The sequence below is a fragment of the Pagrus major genome, chromosome 6 (assembly GCF_040436345.1).
Source record: "Pagrus major chromosome 6, Pma_NU_1.0".
NCBI classification, from domain to species: Eukaryota; Metazoa; Chordata; class Actinopteri; order Spariformes; family Sparidae; genus Pagrus; species Pagrus major.
Window position 1 is genome coordinate 3,003,228 of NC_133220.1, and position 17,104 is coordinate 3,020,331.

The following is a 17,104-nucleotide window of genomic DNA, read 5'->3' on the forward strand; positions in this document are numbered from 1 at the left end:
TATAGTATCTCAGCCTGTTCTCTAAAATTATCTGCTGTAAAGTCTTTGGATCAAAGTTAATCAGGAATTATTCATTAACGATTCATTAATTATCAAGTTGATTCATTCCTCACTCCCTCCTCAGTAACTACTCATATTTTTGTACCTCATTGTAAAGTGTTGCTGCTGTTTTATTAACTTCAACCTGTGAACAACTGTAACAATATGTTGCAGTGGTTTTATGAAATGTGCACAAAAACAAAGCAACAACCACAAATCACATGATGCTAAGTTGAAGCCTGCAGACTGAAGGCAGTGGCAGACACGGCGTGTCCGTTTCTCGAGGAGCCAGTTGATGTCGAAGCGCAAATACTCCGCAGAAATCTCCGTCGGGATTATCAGACCCCGATTGGATGTTTTATCATTATCAGCGGTCTGATGATCCAGACAATAATCCCAACCCCCCTGCTGATGCACGAGATGAAGGAGCTGTTAGAGACATGATATGCTTCAACCATTTCTAACTGACCCATCACCTCCCCAGTGTCAAAGAAAGACAATATGCCTCTTATTTTATGAGGTCTTCTTTATTTCCTGGAAGTACAAATGTTGTACAGTTCATCTTTTGTTGTTGAAAAATCAGTGTGCCAAGTTGTGTCTATGATGAATGGATGGCCATTACTGAGCTAACAGTAGAAAAAGCATGAATGTAAATATGCCATTCATTTGAATAACTTGCCTCTCATGTAGGCCCTTGTGTCCTGGGGCGTGGCTCTGATGAGCTCCCCCCAGAGACGCCCTCAGCAACAGGTCGCCCACTGTTCTGACTGAGGGCATCTCTTCAGCCTCTGTGAGTGGTGGTGGTGGTGGTGGACGCCACCTGCCTCAGCCCTTTTTTCTGTTGCCTATACTGGAGGTCAAATTTGAACATATCCAGAAAACACAAATTTGGAGACGTGCATGTACAACAGGCATTTAGGCGTGGCTTTCATATAGACAATATTAAACACTGGCAGTGATGGGATGGCTGAAGATTTGGCTTTTTCTTTGTTTAGGGGATTTCCCTAATTACTTAAATATCGCTATCACATGTTGAATGTAGCCACTGAATGCTGTTTGATGAGGGCAGGCTAAACAACACCACAATTGCTTGTAATTAAATTATACCTTACCTGTTTGGACTATTTTTATATTTCATCTTTAGTTGCTGCCAGGTCCGTTTTGTGCCTGTTGGGTTGCACCTGTGCGCTCAAACACACATATAGAATATAAATGTTGAATGAGTGGAACACTCAAGACGAAACATTTCTTTTTTCTCTCCAATTAATACTCACGCATTGACTCGGTCAGCAATTTTCTGCCACACAAGCTCTCGCTCTTTTACTGCTGCCCCAGTATTGCTTTTTCTTTTGAAAATATGCTCATTTTCTGCATATGCAGTCATTAATATTTCCAACTCCACTGGGGAGAAGTAGGAGGATCGAGGCTTTATTCACCTGTTGCCATGGTGGATCATGTTATCTGCTTTCCACTGATGAGGGCTTTTTATATCCTCATGCACGAGCTTCACTCAGGGGAACCTTGACTCAGAGTTGATTGAACTCATTGTTAACATCTGTTCTGAAAGCTCAGCTCAGAGTTGGTCAACCTAGAGTTCAGGTTTTGACTCAGAGTTTGTTAAACTTGCTTCCTGAAACAGGCCCCAGGTGACTCTGCATGTTAACATACTGAGTAACACATGTTTTTATCTTCCAGGTGTCAAAGTGGTCGTGAAAGAAGACAGTGATGCTGTTTTACCCTGTTCGCTCAGCAACAAGGAGGACATCAGAGGAAAGACCTTTGACTGGAGGAAAGATGAAAGACGGCAGGAGGTGTACTTTTATGATTCAGGAATCTTCAGAAGTGAAGATCAGCAGTTCATAGATCGAGTCTCACATTTTCAAAATCAACTGAAGAACGGCAACGCCTCCATAAAGATCACAAAAACAAAGATGGCCGACAGTGGGAACTACAGCTGCATTTTTCCACATCTTCAGCCGAGACAAACATTCTACATTGAGCTTGTTGTTGGTGAGTGCTTTCATTAAACAGTTAAAGATGTTCGCTCATTTACTGCTGCGACTGGTTCAAGAGTCCCAGATGGACTTTTGTTGTGGTCAGAATACACATCTGGCAGGGCCTCGAGCCCACAGAGCTGCAGCCACATCTGGAGAGATGACCTCTGTATCAAACATGCAGATATCAGAGACACGCTGCAGATTATGTCTCTCTGTACAATGAAATTTCAGCCGTCTATAGTAGATGAAACATGACTTTTACACAGTATTACCTGTCTGTTTCAAAACAATCTAACATGTGTTTGTTTTTCCTTTCAGGTCAAGTCTTAACCTCTTGGGGTTTCATTTTGATTTTGTGCGTCTCTGCCTCTTAATATTTACTCATTTTAAACAGTATAATACAAAGACCATGAGGAGCTGATACATGTCCACTACATCACTGTAAAGCAAACACTCTGAGGTTTATCAGCTGTGTTGATCTTATTTAAAGCTCAGAGAGAGTTGAACTGGTAAATGATTAAACAGAGAAAAAGTACAAGTTTTATTTTGTTTGTTTGTTTCATTTGACTTTTTTAAATTAAATGAATAAGTTATAATCTGGGCCATCAGGCTGAAATTCGCAGGATCTCTCCCTCAACTTGTCTAAAACGTCTGAACCAAATTTTAGGCTGACAGACAGAAGAGGCTCTGAGATATTTTAGAAAGTGCAGTACAGATTATCTCCAGCAGATGTCCACAGAGCTCTCTAAAACTTCTCCAAAGTTACCAAATGATGATAATAAATCCCTTTAAGATGCTGGAAAATGTCCCTCAGTGTTAAAGTTGACGATAAAAAGATGTTGTGAGTGTTTAAATAAAGATTTACATATTTATTATCATTGAATCATGTCTCCTTAAACAGATCAATAAAGTTTCTCTGTTATGTGGGTGTCCCGCGACCACAGGAAGTCCGACAACAGTCACTTCCATATATGGTCACACAGGTAATTTAATTGGCTGCTGACTCAGAGTGTTTTCACGGTGCTGACTTATCATTGGATGAGAGCAGCTGTCAATAACACACATGTGGCGCCGAGATAAAGATGCTGTCCTGTGATTGGCTGATGCAGTTAAAAGCCCGTTAGGTTCGTCCCTTTAGGTCGTAGAAAGATGCTGATTGGTTGGTTTTGTTCCGGGGCGTTTACTGATTTCAGAGATACTGAACATCATTGGTCAAATCTGTTGTCGATACTTTAAATTGATTAAAATTAAGTTGTTCGGAAAGTTTGACGAGCGGCGCTAAAAATAAACGAGGGACACAACCGACTTTTATTGTGGTGGTTTTAACTTCCGCTTCCGTTTAAACGCGCTGGATTTAACGGGTGGACTTTTGTCTTTAAAACGAGCCGCTGTTCGTCTATAAATGTCTGTTTTTACACCTATAAACACATTTTAACTGCGGCTACACAGGCTAGCTAGTAAGCAGCTAACTGTTTACTGCCGTAAAGTGAGACGCTGCTGCTGTGATGTCGTAAATCTTTATTTTAGGTTCCTAAATGTGTTGATAAAAACGAACATGTCAGCTTTCAGATGAGGTGTAATATGTGTGTGTTGACTTCTGTCGTCAACATGAAAATATGTTTTATGTTTATTTATTAATTTTACACGTAAATATCGGGTCGCGTGCATCCTCCGCACCTTATAACATTAAGAGACAGAACAGGTGAAAATATCCCAGGTGAGTCCTGATTCTGATGACGTCACTCTCCAGCTCTCATTAGTAGAAAATGGCTGTCATCAGCTCCACAGGCCTCAGTATCATTCAACACACTCACATCTGTTGAGTTAATTGTAAATATTGTGCTTTGATCATCTCAGTGACAAAAACACATTCAAAGTTATAAACGCTCAATATTCCAATTTCCAGAAGGCAAAATATACAATGCAGGTATCAGAGCAAAGTAACGTCAGTGAGACGTTATATAGAGAATAAACAGCTGGAGGTTTGATATGAACACAGTGTTCACACTATAGATCACATATATACAGTATGTACAGTAGTATAAATATGTTTATGTATATATTGTAATTTAATACAGCAGCTCTGCCACTAATTCTGTTTTTATGAACTTTATAATGTTCAGTTTGTGTCGACTTTGTCTGAAATGTGTAAATGAAAGTGTGTTTATTACTGAGGTCACAGTTAAAGGTGGTGTTGTACTGAACTACATCACACTGAGAGGTGTTTCTGTTTTTTTGTCCTCCCTGTTTACAAACATGACGGGTCAGAATATTAGAAACACGTCTGAATATAATACAGTCCAGTTCAACACGTCACTAACTACGAGCTCAGTGATAAAGATTTTATTTCATTAACACCTCGATGACAGTGTCGACACAAACTGAACATTAATTCATCATAAAAGTGAAGTTAAAGTCAGAACAGTTGTGTTGGATTGTTTTAGATTAGAGCTGCGAGGTACGGCCTGAAAATTATATTATGATATTTTTAGGCCACATCCTGATATATGATATGTAACTGGATATTTTAAATCTTCTCTAAAGTGCTTCATAAACATTAGGATCATCATTAATGTGGATATAATGACTCAGTGGGTAAAGAAAGTATCAGAACAAGTCGAACAGTCTGGTGAGTTCAGAACATGACGTCACTTTACTGTAATGAGCCTTTAAAACCAGGAACAGACAACAGTTATGATATATCACCATGTGAGAATATCTAATATCTAAGACAATATATAGTCTCACATCATGACAACAGTATATATTGTATATGTTGCTCAGCCCTGCTTTAGATTGTACAGGTGTTCCTATTAAAGTGGCCACACCCGAGCCCTGTTAACAGAAGGGGACAAGCTTTTAATGACCCTGTGTTTCACATTTCATAACACATTTTCTTTATTACTTTAATGTAAATAGACAACAAAGTTCACATGACGTCCTTTAATGTTTTTTTAAGCCCAACAAATGTGTAAAAGTTCAGGAGCTGCTGTAAAGTCTTCACTGTTGATGTGTTTGTGTCATGATGTGAGTCAGAAAAAGTGTTTTAGTTGTAAATAGTTACAAACTCTTTGTAGAAGTTAAATGTGTCTGAAATATGATCCTCTGTTGAATAATGCTGGGAGCTGTAACTGAGCCTCATCATGCTTTTTATTACTTTTTGGTTTCTTGTGTTTTTCTTTCATCTTAAACTTGCTCTAATCAACAAGCAGAGATGTGATGAACAAAAAAGATCCCAATATTACATTTCTGATGCTGAAATTAAATCTAATGTCATCTTTTGTTTTGCAGGTGCAGCTTCTGAGCCGTCTGTCACAAGTATTAAAACAGATGATGGGACGGTGCTGCAGTGTGTTGTTCGAGGTGCTTCTCCAAAACCTAAAGTTGAGTGGAGGGACAGTTCTGGAAACATCCTTCCTGTTAAAGATGTGAAGGTCACAGAAAGAGGAGACAGCTACGACATCGTCCTCCAAGCTGCTTTGACCAAGACAGACAACTTCCGCTGTGTCGTCACTCAGGAGGAAATCAGCCACAAGATTTATGCTGAGATTGATGCAACTAACAATGGTGAGATTCTTCCTTGTGTTGCATGAACACTTCAATCGTTTTATTTCTTGATGGTTTTTTATACGTTTTCAAAAGTGTTTATGCATGTTCAGACTGAGCACAAAGCAAATTGTGATGAAGACGTCTACACAAGTCAAACATGTTTCAAACTGAGTGTAAAATTCTCTTCAAATTCTAAGAATTGATTAAACTTCACCCACAAACTCAGTAACAGATTTATAAATGGCTGCTGCAGCCTGATCCTGACACTCTGTCACATTTAACTTCCAAAAGAAAAATGTTGTTAAATTGAAGAATTATTGTTTCACCAAAACACACTGTGAAGTTTTTATTAGTTTCCAATTTCAAGTTTTTATTGTCAATTTCTCCACATGTAGCAGACATACAGAGGAATGGAAAAGACGTCTCTCACTGTCCCACGGTGAGAGAAATAAAGTGCACAAGCACAACAAGATGAAGACATTTCCTAACACTAAAGTATCAATAAGGTGCCTGACAGAAATAAAGACATTTACTAACATTAACTAGACAATAAAATATATTTAAAAAACTACTATGTTTCAGTATGTACAGTATGTCCAGTCTCTGTATGATATGTAGTGCAAAAGAAGGCAGTCAGTAATCAGCAAAAAGTTTCTGTGTGATGTATTTGTAATAATGCAAAAGACAGTCAGTCTGAAGGTTCAGGGTTCAGAGTTTTTTGGGGGGAGTGGGAGAGAGTTCAGCTTCCTGACAGCCTGGTTGATGAAGCTGGTTGTGAGTCTGGTGGATGAAGCTGGTTGTGAGTCTGGTGGATGAAGCTGGTTGTGAGTCTGGTGGATGAAGCTGTTTGTGAGTCTGGTGGATGAAGCTGTTTGTGAGTCTGGTGGATGAAGCTGGTTGTGAGTCTGGTGGATGAAGCTGGTTGTGAGTCTGGTGGATGAAGCTGTTTGTGAGTCTGGTGGATGAAGCTGGTTGTGAGTCTGGTGGATGAAGCTGGTTGTGAGTCTGGTGGATGAAGCTGGTTGTGAGTCTGGTGGATGAAGCTGGTTGTGAGTCTGGTGGATGAAGCTGGTTGTGAGTCTGGTGGATGAAGCTGTTTGTGAGTCTGGTGGATGAAGCTGGTTGTGAGTCTGGTGGATGAAGCTGTTTGTGAGTCTGGTGGATGAAGCTGTTTGTGAGTCTGGTGGATGAAGCTGTTTGTGGGTCTGGTGGATGAAGCTGTTTGTGAGTCTGGTGGATGAAGCTGGTTGTGAGTCTGGTGGATGAAGCTGGTTGTGAGTCTGGTGGATGAAGCACGGAGGCTCCGGTATCTTCTCCCAGAGGGCAGGAGGCTGAACAGACTGTGCGGGGCGGCTGGCGTCGCTCACCATCACGGTCGCTTTGCGGGTGAGGCGGGTGGTGTATGTGTCTTGCAGGGAGGGAGTGGGGCACCAGTGATCTTTCCAGCTGTGTTCACTATGCGCTGCAGGGCTTTTTTGTTGAAGTCAGTGCAGCTCCCGCCCCACACAGTGATACAGCTGGACAGGATGCTCTCAGTGGTGCCCCGGTAAAATGTGCACATGATGGACGGAGGAGCTCTTGCTCGCTTGAGTTTGCGGAGGAAGTGGAGGCGCCGCTGCGCTTTCTTCGCCAGTGATGCAGTGTTGGTGGTCCAGGAGAGGTCCTCACTCACTGATGTGCACCCCCAGGAATTTGGTGCTGCTCACTCTCTCCACAGCAGCACCATTGATGGTCAGTGGTGGGTGTTGGCTGTGGCCTCTCCGGTAGTCAACAATAATCTCCTTGGTCTTGCTGACATTCAGCAGGAGGTTGTTGTCTCTGCACCACGTGGTCCGAAGGTTGACCTCCTTCTTGTAGTGGGACTCATCAGCCTTGGTGATGAGACCCACCAGAGTTGTGTCGTCCGCAAACTTCACCATGTGATTTGTGCTGTAGGTTGGTGTGCAGTCGTGAGTCAGCAGGGTGAAGAGCAGGGGACTGAGCACACAGCCTTGAGGGGCCTCTGTGCTGAGTGTGTTGCTGCCGACTTGTACTGCTTGTGGCCTCTCACTGAGGAAGTCCAGCAGCCAGTTGCAGAGGGAGGTGTTGAGCCCCAGCTGGTCAAGTTTGCAGATGAGTTGTTGTGGGATTATGGTGTTAAATGCTGAACTGAAGTCAATGAACAGCATTCAACTCACATATGAGTCTTTTGTGTCCAGGTGGGTGAGCGCTGGGTGGAGAGCAGAGCAGATTGCATCCTCTGTGGACCGTTTGGCTCTGTATGCACACTGGAAGGGGTCCAGGGTGGGGGGGAGGATGGATTTGATGTGGGACATGACTAGCCGTTCAAAGCACTTCATAATGATGGGGGTCAGTGCCACAGGGCGATAGTCATTGAAGCAGGATGGAGCAGGTTTCTTTGGCACAGGTATGATGATGGTGGTCTTGAAGCATGATGGAACAACAGCCTGTCTCAGTGAAGTGTTAAAGACATCCGTGAAGACATCCTTGAGCTCCTCTGCGCAGTCCTTCAGCACACGACCAGGGATGTTAAATAATAATAATAATACATTTTATTTGTACAGCGCTTTTAAAAACTCTCAAAGACACTTTACAAGAATGGAATACATAGCCTACAAGAATACATAAAATCAAGTGCATGGTGCATAAACTCAAGTGCATAGTGCGATAGAGGAGAAATATGTAGTAAAAAGAACAGTGTATGAAGATATGGATCTGTGTAGGTTTTTGGGAGAACAGGTTGAGTACAGCAAACTGCTACAGGTGCAGATGAAAAGCGAGTTTGAAGAGGTGGGTTTTGAGTAATGACTTGAAGGTGGATGAGTCTGGGCAGTCACGGATGTGTTTGGGGAGGGAGTTCCAGAGGGAGGGGGCAGCAATGGAGAAGGCTCTATCCCCCCAGGTACGGTGCTTGGTCCTGAGGGGGGGTGAGAGAAGGTTAGCGTCTGAGGATCTGAGGTTTCGAGAAGGAGTGTGGTGGTGGAGCATGTCCATGAGGTAGGGAGGGGCCTGGTTGTGGAGGGCTTTATGGGTGAGTAGGAGGAGCTTGAAGTTGATTCGGTGAGGGACAGGGAGCCAGTGAAGGTTTTGGAGTACGGGGGTGATATGTTCATGGGAGCGGGTGTGGGTGAGGAGGCGGGCAGCAGAGTTTTGGATGTATTGAAGTTTATTGAGGACTTTGGAAGATGAGCCATAGAGGATGTTGTCTGGACCTGTTGCCTTGCGGGTGTTGATGGTGGAGAGTGTCCTCTTCACGCTGGCAGCAGACAGGCACGGAGCCTGATATTAGTGTCACAGTGCAGCTCTCAGACTGGCACAAAACCAGGAGACACACAGTGAACTAAACAACACAGTGATTTATTTACAACAAAGACACAAACAGCTGGAGGAGTGAGTGCAGTCAGTAGTGTAGCAGTGGATGAGTGAAGATGTGCTGTGTGGATGTTGAGCTGTAAAAACAAACCAAAGGAAACCAAAAGCCCCGACACAAAGATGTGTGAGCAGATGTTCTGAAGGATTTCTATACATGGAGCACATCAGGCCCAGGTGTGTCCCCTGCTGCTGATGAAGCTCCCAACAGGTCTGCAGCCCTGGAGACAGAAAGCACAGCAACAGCAGAGTGAAGCCGTCAGAGAGGCCGTCACTGTGAGCTCTGTTTAGATTAGAGAGATTAGAGAGAGACTTGATTAATCCCAATGACAAACTGCAGCGTTACAGCAGCCGAGTTACACATGAATCACACAACAAACACCATGAAGACACTCAGACAGGAAGAGAAGAGTTTACTCACTGATGACTTTATTATTTTATTTCTCAACTACAAACTGAACTCAGACTGAAAACTAGGAGCAAACTTTAACTCTACATATAATTATATTTTATGAGTTTAGATCAGTGTTTCTCAAACTTTTTCAGACCAAGGACCACTTAACCCATAAAAAAACACTCAGGGACCACCTAACTCAAAATAGCCCCAAAACAATATGCCAACTTCAGTTCACAAATTACAACATAAAATGACAGTTTTACCAAAGATACAGGTACTTTATTTTTGTCACACAGCTTGTACAGTGAGATTCTTTGTATTTAACCCATCCCTCAAGGAAGCAATATCATAGTCTCTGTACTCACTCAGTTTTTTTGTCATCTTAATGAGAAGAATGGTGCTGCTTTTTTTCTCTGGGCCATGAGTGAAGCAATGTCTGGCTCCAAACTGGACAGTTTCAGTCTCATATCATAGTCCACATTAATCCGGTTGCGCTGCTTTGTTTTCAGACCAACAAGGGAGGAAAATCCAACTTCACAGTTGTAGGTGGTTGGAAACGGCATCAACAATTTCAGAGCAGAGTCAGCCAGCTCAGGGTGCTCAGGCTGGATGTGGAGCCAAAAGTCAGTCAATCCTTTCTCCCTGAAAGTTGTCCTCAGTGTCCCATCTGATGCAATGTCCACAAGGCTGTCAGCCTCTCTTGGTGAAAGTTTGGAACTGACTTGCTCAATGTGCGTTTTGTCCCCAAATGGATTTCTGATCCACTCAAAGCTTGTGTCCAATTCTGGGAAATATATTCCCAGCTGCGAGTGGAGGTCTTGCAGATGTTGCTTGAAGGATGCAACTGTGCTCCTATCCACGTCCTCTCCAGCAGTGAGGAGAAAATCAGCAAGTGTGGGAAAACTGTCGAATTCTCCGCGATCGAGACGGCCACGCCATAATTCCATTTTCATGCGTGTGGCTTTAATTTTGTCTTGGACATTGAAGATGGTGACGGTCTTCCCTTGCAGCGCCACATTCAAAGTATTGAGAGCGCTGAAAACATCAGCCAAGTACGCCAACTTTGCGAGCCACTGGAAATCATGCATTCTGTCATACAGTTCATCGCTGTGGTGCATTAATAACATTACCTCGTCTCGCAGTTCAAATAGACGGGTGAGAACTTTACCACGCGACAGCCAGCGAACTTCAGTGTGGAACAGGAGTTTTGTGTGTTCGCTCCCCATTTCTTCACACAGAGCTTTAAAAAGACGTGTGTTCAGTGCTTTACCTTTGATCTTGTTGACTATTTTCACAGATTCGTCCAGTACTGATTTTAGGCACTGTGGCATTTTTTTCACAGCCAGTTGTTCTCTGTGGATGCAACAGTGTGTTGCTGCTGCAGACGGCGCTACCAGTCCTTTCAGCTTTCCAGTCATTGCAGTTGCGCCGTCGGTGCAAATGCCGACACATCTTGACCAGTCCAGGTTATTCGTCATAATGAAATCATTGAGTGAGTGAAAAACTGCTAAATTAATAAATGTATCTCACAAAACACAGCAGATTTGCCTCATTCCCAATGTCGGTAGATTCATCCAACTGTAGTGAGAAGAACTGGCTTTGGCGCAAACGTGTCACCAGCTGATCTTCCCGCTTTCAGCCATAGATTTGATGCGCCGCTGGACGGTGTCATTGGAAAGAGGAATCCTGTTAATTTCGTCGCTGGCTTTCCCCCCAAACAATATGTTAGTCATCACCTTTGCAGCTGGTTTAACTAAATTTTCACCTATTGAATGAGGTTTTCCAGCTTTAGCGATCAAGAGGGATAGGCTACCTTGTATGAAGCCTCAGTAGCCTTAGCATTTTCTCCGGGTGCAAAAAACTGTGAAGCCTCTTTCATCATATGCTGCGTGAGTTCGTCGCGTTTCCTTTCAAAAAATCCAGTAGGTTTCTCCACGTACTCCTTGTGTTTAGTTTCCAGATGTCGCTTTAACTTTGCAGGTTTCATAGCCTCGTTAGCTAACGTTTCATAGCACAACACGCAGTGTGGTTTAGGATCCTCCTCGTCGCCAGTCCAAAAAAACCCGAACTGTATGTAGTCGCTGTGGTATCTCCGTTTCACCTTAACGGTGGATTTTTCACGTTCATGACGACTTGGCGGCGGGGTCTGCTTTGAAGACGCCGCTGGCGTTGGACCAGCATCCTGGGACTCAACAACTTTTCCTGTCGAGTCAGAATTTTCATCTGCTTTTCTTTTACATGACCCGGTCCTAAGCCACTGATCCATTTATAACTCGTTTCCGTGCTTGTTCACACCATACATCCACGCTTTACACCGCGTTGCACAGTCACATTCCCACAGTTACGGCAGCAGGGTCACACTTAATTTGACGTAAACCGGTTGCGGTGTCGCAAACCGGTCCACTGCACTGCTCAAGTCAGATAATGCCACAAAAAAATATTTTGTGATTTTACATGCTAGTTTATTTGATATTGAAAACAACACATATATGTCACAGGCAGTTTGAGAAACACTGAAATTAAAACACTGACATTTTAAATTTTAAAACATCTTTATCTGTCTGATTAATGTAGTGGAGTAAAAAGTACAATATTACCTCTGAAATATAGTGAAGTAGGAGTTTAAAGTTAGTAAATTAGAGTACAATTATAAGCTCAGTACTTGAGTACTTGTACCCGTCTGTCTCTGAATGTTTGTTAATCTGAGTTGTTGTCAGAGACTCAAACAAAAGCTTTTAAACACTTAATGTTTCATATTTTAAAACACATTTTTTCTCTGACTTTAGTGAAATAAAAAATATATCAGGCAACAAATCTCATGTGATGTCATTTCAAGATCATTTTTTAGTGAGTCGTGATCTTTTTTTTAATCAACTTAAAGCTTTTTAAACTTAAAACAGTCCCGATCATCGACTGTATAAAATATAGTCGAAGCCTTCAGGTGTGAAAGTGCCTTAAACCTGCAGTCTTTCTACCGACCAGCAGGGGGCGACTCCACTGGGCTCAGAAAGAGGTGTGATTGTGTGGAAGCTGCTTCTCACCTGATTTATTCCCTCAGTAAACAGTCTCCTGATGAGTTCATGGCCTCAGTCTCTAGTTTCAAGTCTTCTTCAACTCAACATGATGTTCATTTAGTCAGTTATGGTCCCAGTGACAGTAAAATAGATGAAGAAGCAGGGTGTGATTTAGGGCCTGAAAACCTTCATTTATGCTGAAACCCATGTGCCTCTTAATGGTGACATCATTCTTAGTGTTCAGTGATTTAAAAAAGACTTTGTCGTCCTGGTTTTTACCTTCAATAATTAAATTGCTCATTTAGAAACTGTATTTTGTGTTAACTCAGGTTGTCTCTGCCTCATATTTGATTCTGTTTGAACATCTGAAACAATTAAATGTGACAAATATACAAACATGGAATAAATCAGGAAGGAGTCAGATACTTCTTCATGACACTGAACATAAAGGCTGTGGAGCTGCAGTTTTTACTGGACGATGTAAACTTGTAATTATAACCGTTGTGTTGCAGTGAAGGTCCAACATGACAAACAGCTTCCTGGTACTTTATTCATTAACTGCAGCAGAGTTGGTTAATTACAAGATGAATTAACTTAAAATCCAGCATTAAGTTTTGACTTAAAGTGAAAATGAGATGAAAACATGAGATGAACTGTAACACTGTGGTTTATACATCTGAGCAGGAGTCTTCCTCTTCTGTCTGAGCCTGAAACCAGGAGTGAAGAAATGTTCAGCACCTCCAACATTTACTGATGTTTGACTGTGACTGAGAATCAGAGTCTTCATGACACAGTTTGTCCACTAGAGGGCAGCACCAGGCTCATTGTTACACTGTAAAAAGTCCCTCTCATTACATATAGTCACACTTTTTATTAATCAGATCTAAAGGATCCTCATCAGATTTTAAAAATGTTTAAAATGTTTCAAACTGAGTGAAAACTTCAGTCTTCTACTGAGACTCAACTTCAATAATCTACAGACTGTGTGTTGATCTGCTCCCATCAGGCCCAATAACTGTGGAGCCGACCAGCACCAAGAAGCTCACAGTGATTTTAACCTTCATGTTTCTGGACAGTAGTCAGTGGTGGAAGAAGTACTCGGATACTTTACTGAAGTGAAAGAAGCAGAAACACAAAGTAAAAATACTCTGTTACAAGTAAAAGTCCACCTGAGTAAAAGTGTAAAAGTATCAGTAAAAGTATTGTGAAGAAGTTTTATATTTTATCAGATGATCCTGTGTTTTTACTGTCAGATCAAAGTGATGGACTGTAACTAAGTCCATTTATTTCTTCACTGCTGGGACCAGAACCAGAAGCAGCCTCTGAGCTGTGGAGCCCAGCAGGAGGAAACTGGACCTGAGATCAGAGCTCACATCACTGTTCCTGCTCACATTCATCCCAGTGGAGTTTTCATGTGAAACAAGTTCAGATTTCAGGAGCAGACTCACCTTTAGTTGTTCTGTGTGAGCTGTGAGGTCCAGTCTGCTGTTTATCATCTGCACTGACCTTCTGACTGATGCACTCACTTTGTATCTGTTTCAGGGTCCAATGGAACGGTTATTGCTCTTGTAGTTTTCATCGCTCTGTTTGTTGTTGCTGTTGTTGTTGCTGTTGTTGCTGTTGTGCTTTACCACAAGATTCGCAACAAGCTAATTCGTGCAAAAGGTAAGATTAAATAATGTATCAACATTTCATGATTAACAGAAAACACATCTCATTCTTTATCTGTATCTCATGTTCAGAGTCTTGACAGATGTTTTATCTCAGACATGAATCGTTCTGTTGATATTTACACTCAAGACATTTGAGATTTTCTTGAATATAACTTTGTTTTCCTTCCTGCAGACGAGGAGAAGAGAGAGCCTCAATCTGAACCCAACTCATCGACCTCGTTGAAGAATCCCCCTGATCCAGAAATGTAACTCTCTTTGCATGTGCTGTGAAGTTTGCTGCTGCTGTATGTGTGAGTTGTAACAGTTAAACATTATAAGAACCAGTTTGAGTTTCAGACGATGCTGGATGATGGTGAGGATGTTCTGACTGGTTGTTTCAGGCAGTTTGAGGGTTAAGACCTGTTTTAAAGTCAGTTTAAAGGGTCGAGATGCAGCAAAGTGAAAATGAAGGTTGTTTGCACTTTCATGCAGAAGACGGAGATTTGGACTGAGGTGATCATTACTTTGCATTTCTTTTAACGAGTTTTGGGCGTGTCGGTCCGACACAAGGGTGTAACCATGGTAACAACATCGGGAAGCGTCCAACTGAGAGTAATTATGTAAAAATGTACTTTCCATAATTCTGTGATATTTATGAATGACAATTAACACACTCAGAACATAGTTTTATTTTATTTTTATTATGTTATTATTGTGTTGAGTATATTTGTAAAGAACAGTGTTCAGCAGTAACACTTACCTGATACGTTTGATTCACCTCCACTGACTGACCACATTAAAAAACCTGTCGGTTTTGTCTCAGGAGTTGTTAAAGTAGTTTAATTTTGTTTTGTTCATTGTTTTGTTTAACATGCACCTTAATATACATCACTATCAGCCCTCCACAATAAGAGCGGGTCCTCATGCAGCACAGTGACGTGTACCTGTAACAGGAGAGAGCAGGTGGCCTTTAATGCTGACAGAGCTGATTATTAATGAATCGTTCTGTTCAGTGAGAATTAAATGAAAAGTTTGTGTTGAATTCTGATATTTGGTGAGATTCAGTTCCACTCTTGTGAAGCTTTAAGAGAAAAAATGACCAAACAAACTTTGACTCTGTTATTAATGTTGTTGAGGACAAAGACGAGCTCTTTCACTCTGTTCTATGTTGCTTTTATTCTTTTATTTTTATACTCTGATTATCTGATGCGTCTCCAGCAGCTGGTCAGTTAATCACAGGGTCGGTGGTTCGATCCCCGGCTCCTCCCGTCCACATGTCCAAGTGTCCTCGAGCAACAGGCTGAAGCCCAAACTGCTCCCGATGGTCAGACCAGCACCTTGGATGGTAGCTCACTGCCATCGGTGAGTGAGTGAGTGAGTGAGTGAGTGAGTGAGTGAGTGAATGGATGAATGAGGGCAGCAGTGCTGTATAAATGCCGTCTATTGACCAAATATTATCAGACTGCTTGTAGCGCTTAAAGCTCCTGACTGAGCTCCACATGTGCTTTAAAACCATCAGACTTCACTGAACTAAAGCTGCTGTTAACACTGTCAGTCAGTGTGAACACTTTGTAGCTGCAAGTAAATATAATGTGACTTTTATATGTGTTGCCATTATTTGGGACGAGCCTGTATTGGTTCTTTATTATGTTTCCAGGTGCTCAGGCAGTCTGTCAGGTCCAGTTACACACTGATGTTTCTGTTGTTCACTGATGATGCACTTGTAGTGTTTCATGTCACTTCAGGCAGCGCTTCATCATTTCTATACAAACGTTTGAATAAAACATGAAAAATGTCAAAACTGTGTGTTGTGACTGTTTCTGATGTTTCTGTGTTCAAACTGTGATCAAAGAAATAAAAGTGATTTTAATTTCAGAAGACTTCAACAGATACATTTGACAAATAATTCATTGATCCTGTTTGAATTGTGTCTTGAATGTCACATATGATGTTTTTCAGTTTAAAAGATAATTTTCCAAGTCAATAAAGTTTCAGTTTGTCATTAAACTAATTAAATATCAGACGTCATTATAAAGACTACACAGCCATCAGTGTCGTTAGTGACGTCGTCTGGTAACTTAAACATCGTAGAGCTGCTCCTGTATATTAGCAGCTCACAGAACTGAACCAGAACCAACTCTCTCTTTCTTACGACCTTTTCTGGGTCCAGTTGGCTCCATGTTGGTGTTGGTGATGTGTGTTGATGAGACGATGTAGTTCACTGAGCGCTTCAACACAAAACTACATGAGATTTTACTTTATTAATAACAAACTGCGATTTTAATGACTTGGAAAAATATTTTTTTTAAATGACAAATATCGTCTGTGTTGTTCATGACACAGTTCAAGCGGGATTAAAGGTGTATTTTACTCTTGCTATTGACCACAGAAGAAGAAGAAGAAGAAGGAGGAGGAGGAGAAAAATCATGGATGTATTATATATATATATATGTCTTATAATAGATCCATGCTCACGACACTGTTTGTGGGAAAGTCAGGGAGGAGATGCAGCTGAACGCTGCGACCGAAGGCTTCACTGTAAAATAACTCAGCTGCTCTTATGTGTTGATGTAATGAGAAGGAGCAGGACGTGATTATCAAGCACCAGCGTCCAGACAAAAATCTAAACTTTGTGTTTATTCAGCGCGTTGCTAACGTCACCTGTCCACCTGTGACTCTTCTTCTTCTCTGTGTTCATTCTGCAGTATTTCCTGCTCTACACGGTACAGAGACACCTACTGGTGGGGGAGCGTAGCGACAGTATTAACATCCATATCAAGAGTCACCACTTTTTATGTAAAACCTTTATTCTCTTCTATGAAGTGTGTTAGTGGATTTTGCTGAGGATTGTTGTGTTACTGTATTTACCAGCCCGAACATAAAAGTTACTGTATATTCAACCTTAGATTGTACAATAGGTCCCATATGTGGACTGTGTGTGTGTGTGTGTGTGTACCTGCGTGCGTGCGTGTGTATGCGTGCCCATGCATGTAGGTGTGGGTGTGAACGTGCGTGTACATAACATAACATCTACTGGTCCTAAGGGACATTTTACTTTTGAAACTAAACTACTACTTCTGTACTTTT

The 17,104-nt window shown here is 41.7% G+C and overlaps 1 protein-coding gene and 1 long non-coding RNA gene across 2 annotated transcripts in view; both read left to right on the plus strand.

Moving 5' to 3' along the window:
• Nucleotides 1–2,919, plus strand: part of LOC140997860 (CD276 antigen-like) — a 106,112-nt gene extending 103,193 nt beyond the window's left edge. The window contains exon 4 of the mRNA XM_073467918.1: nt 2,355–2,919. Within this exon, the coding sequence (XP_073324019.1) occupies nt 2,355–2,410 (56 nt within the window). The 3' untranslated portion in view covers nt 2,411–2,919. The remainder of the gene's footprint in view (nt 1–2,354) is intronic.
• Nucleotides 2,920–5,330: 2,411 nt separating this feature from the next.
• LOC140998207 (uncharacterized) lies at nt 5,331–15,818 on the plus strand. The gene is made up of 3 exons (XR_012179421.1): nt 5,331–5,603; nt 13,908–14,030; nt 14,211–15,818. It is a non-coding gene; the product is annotated as an uncharacterized lncRNA (long non-coding RNA).
• Nucleotides 15,819–17,104: the final 1,286 nt, after the last annotated feature.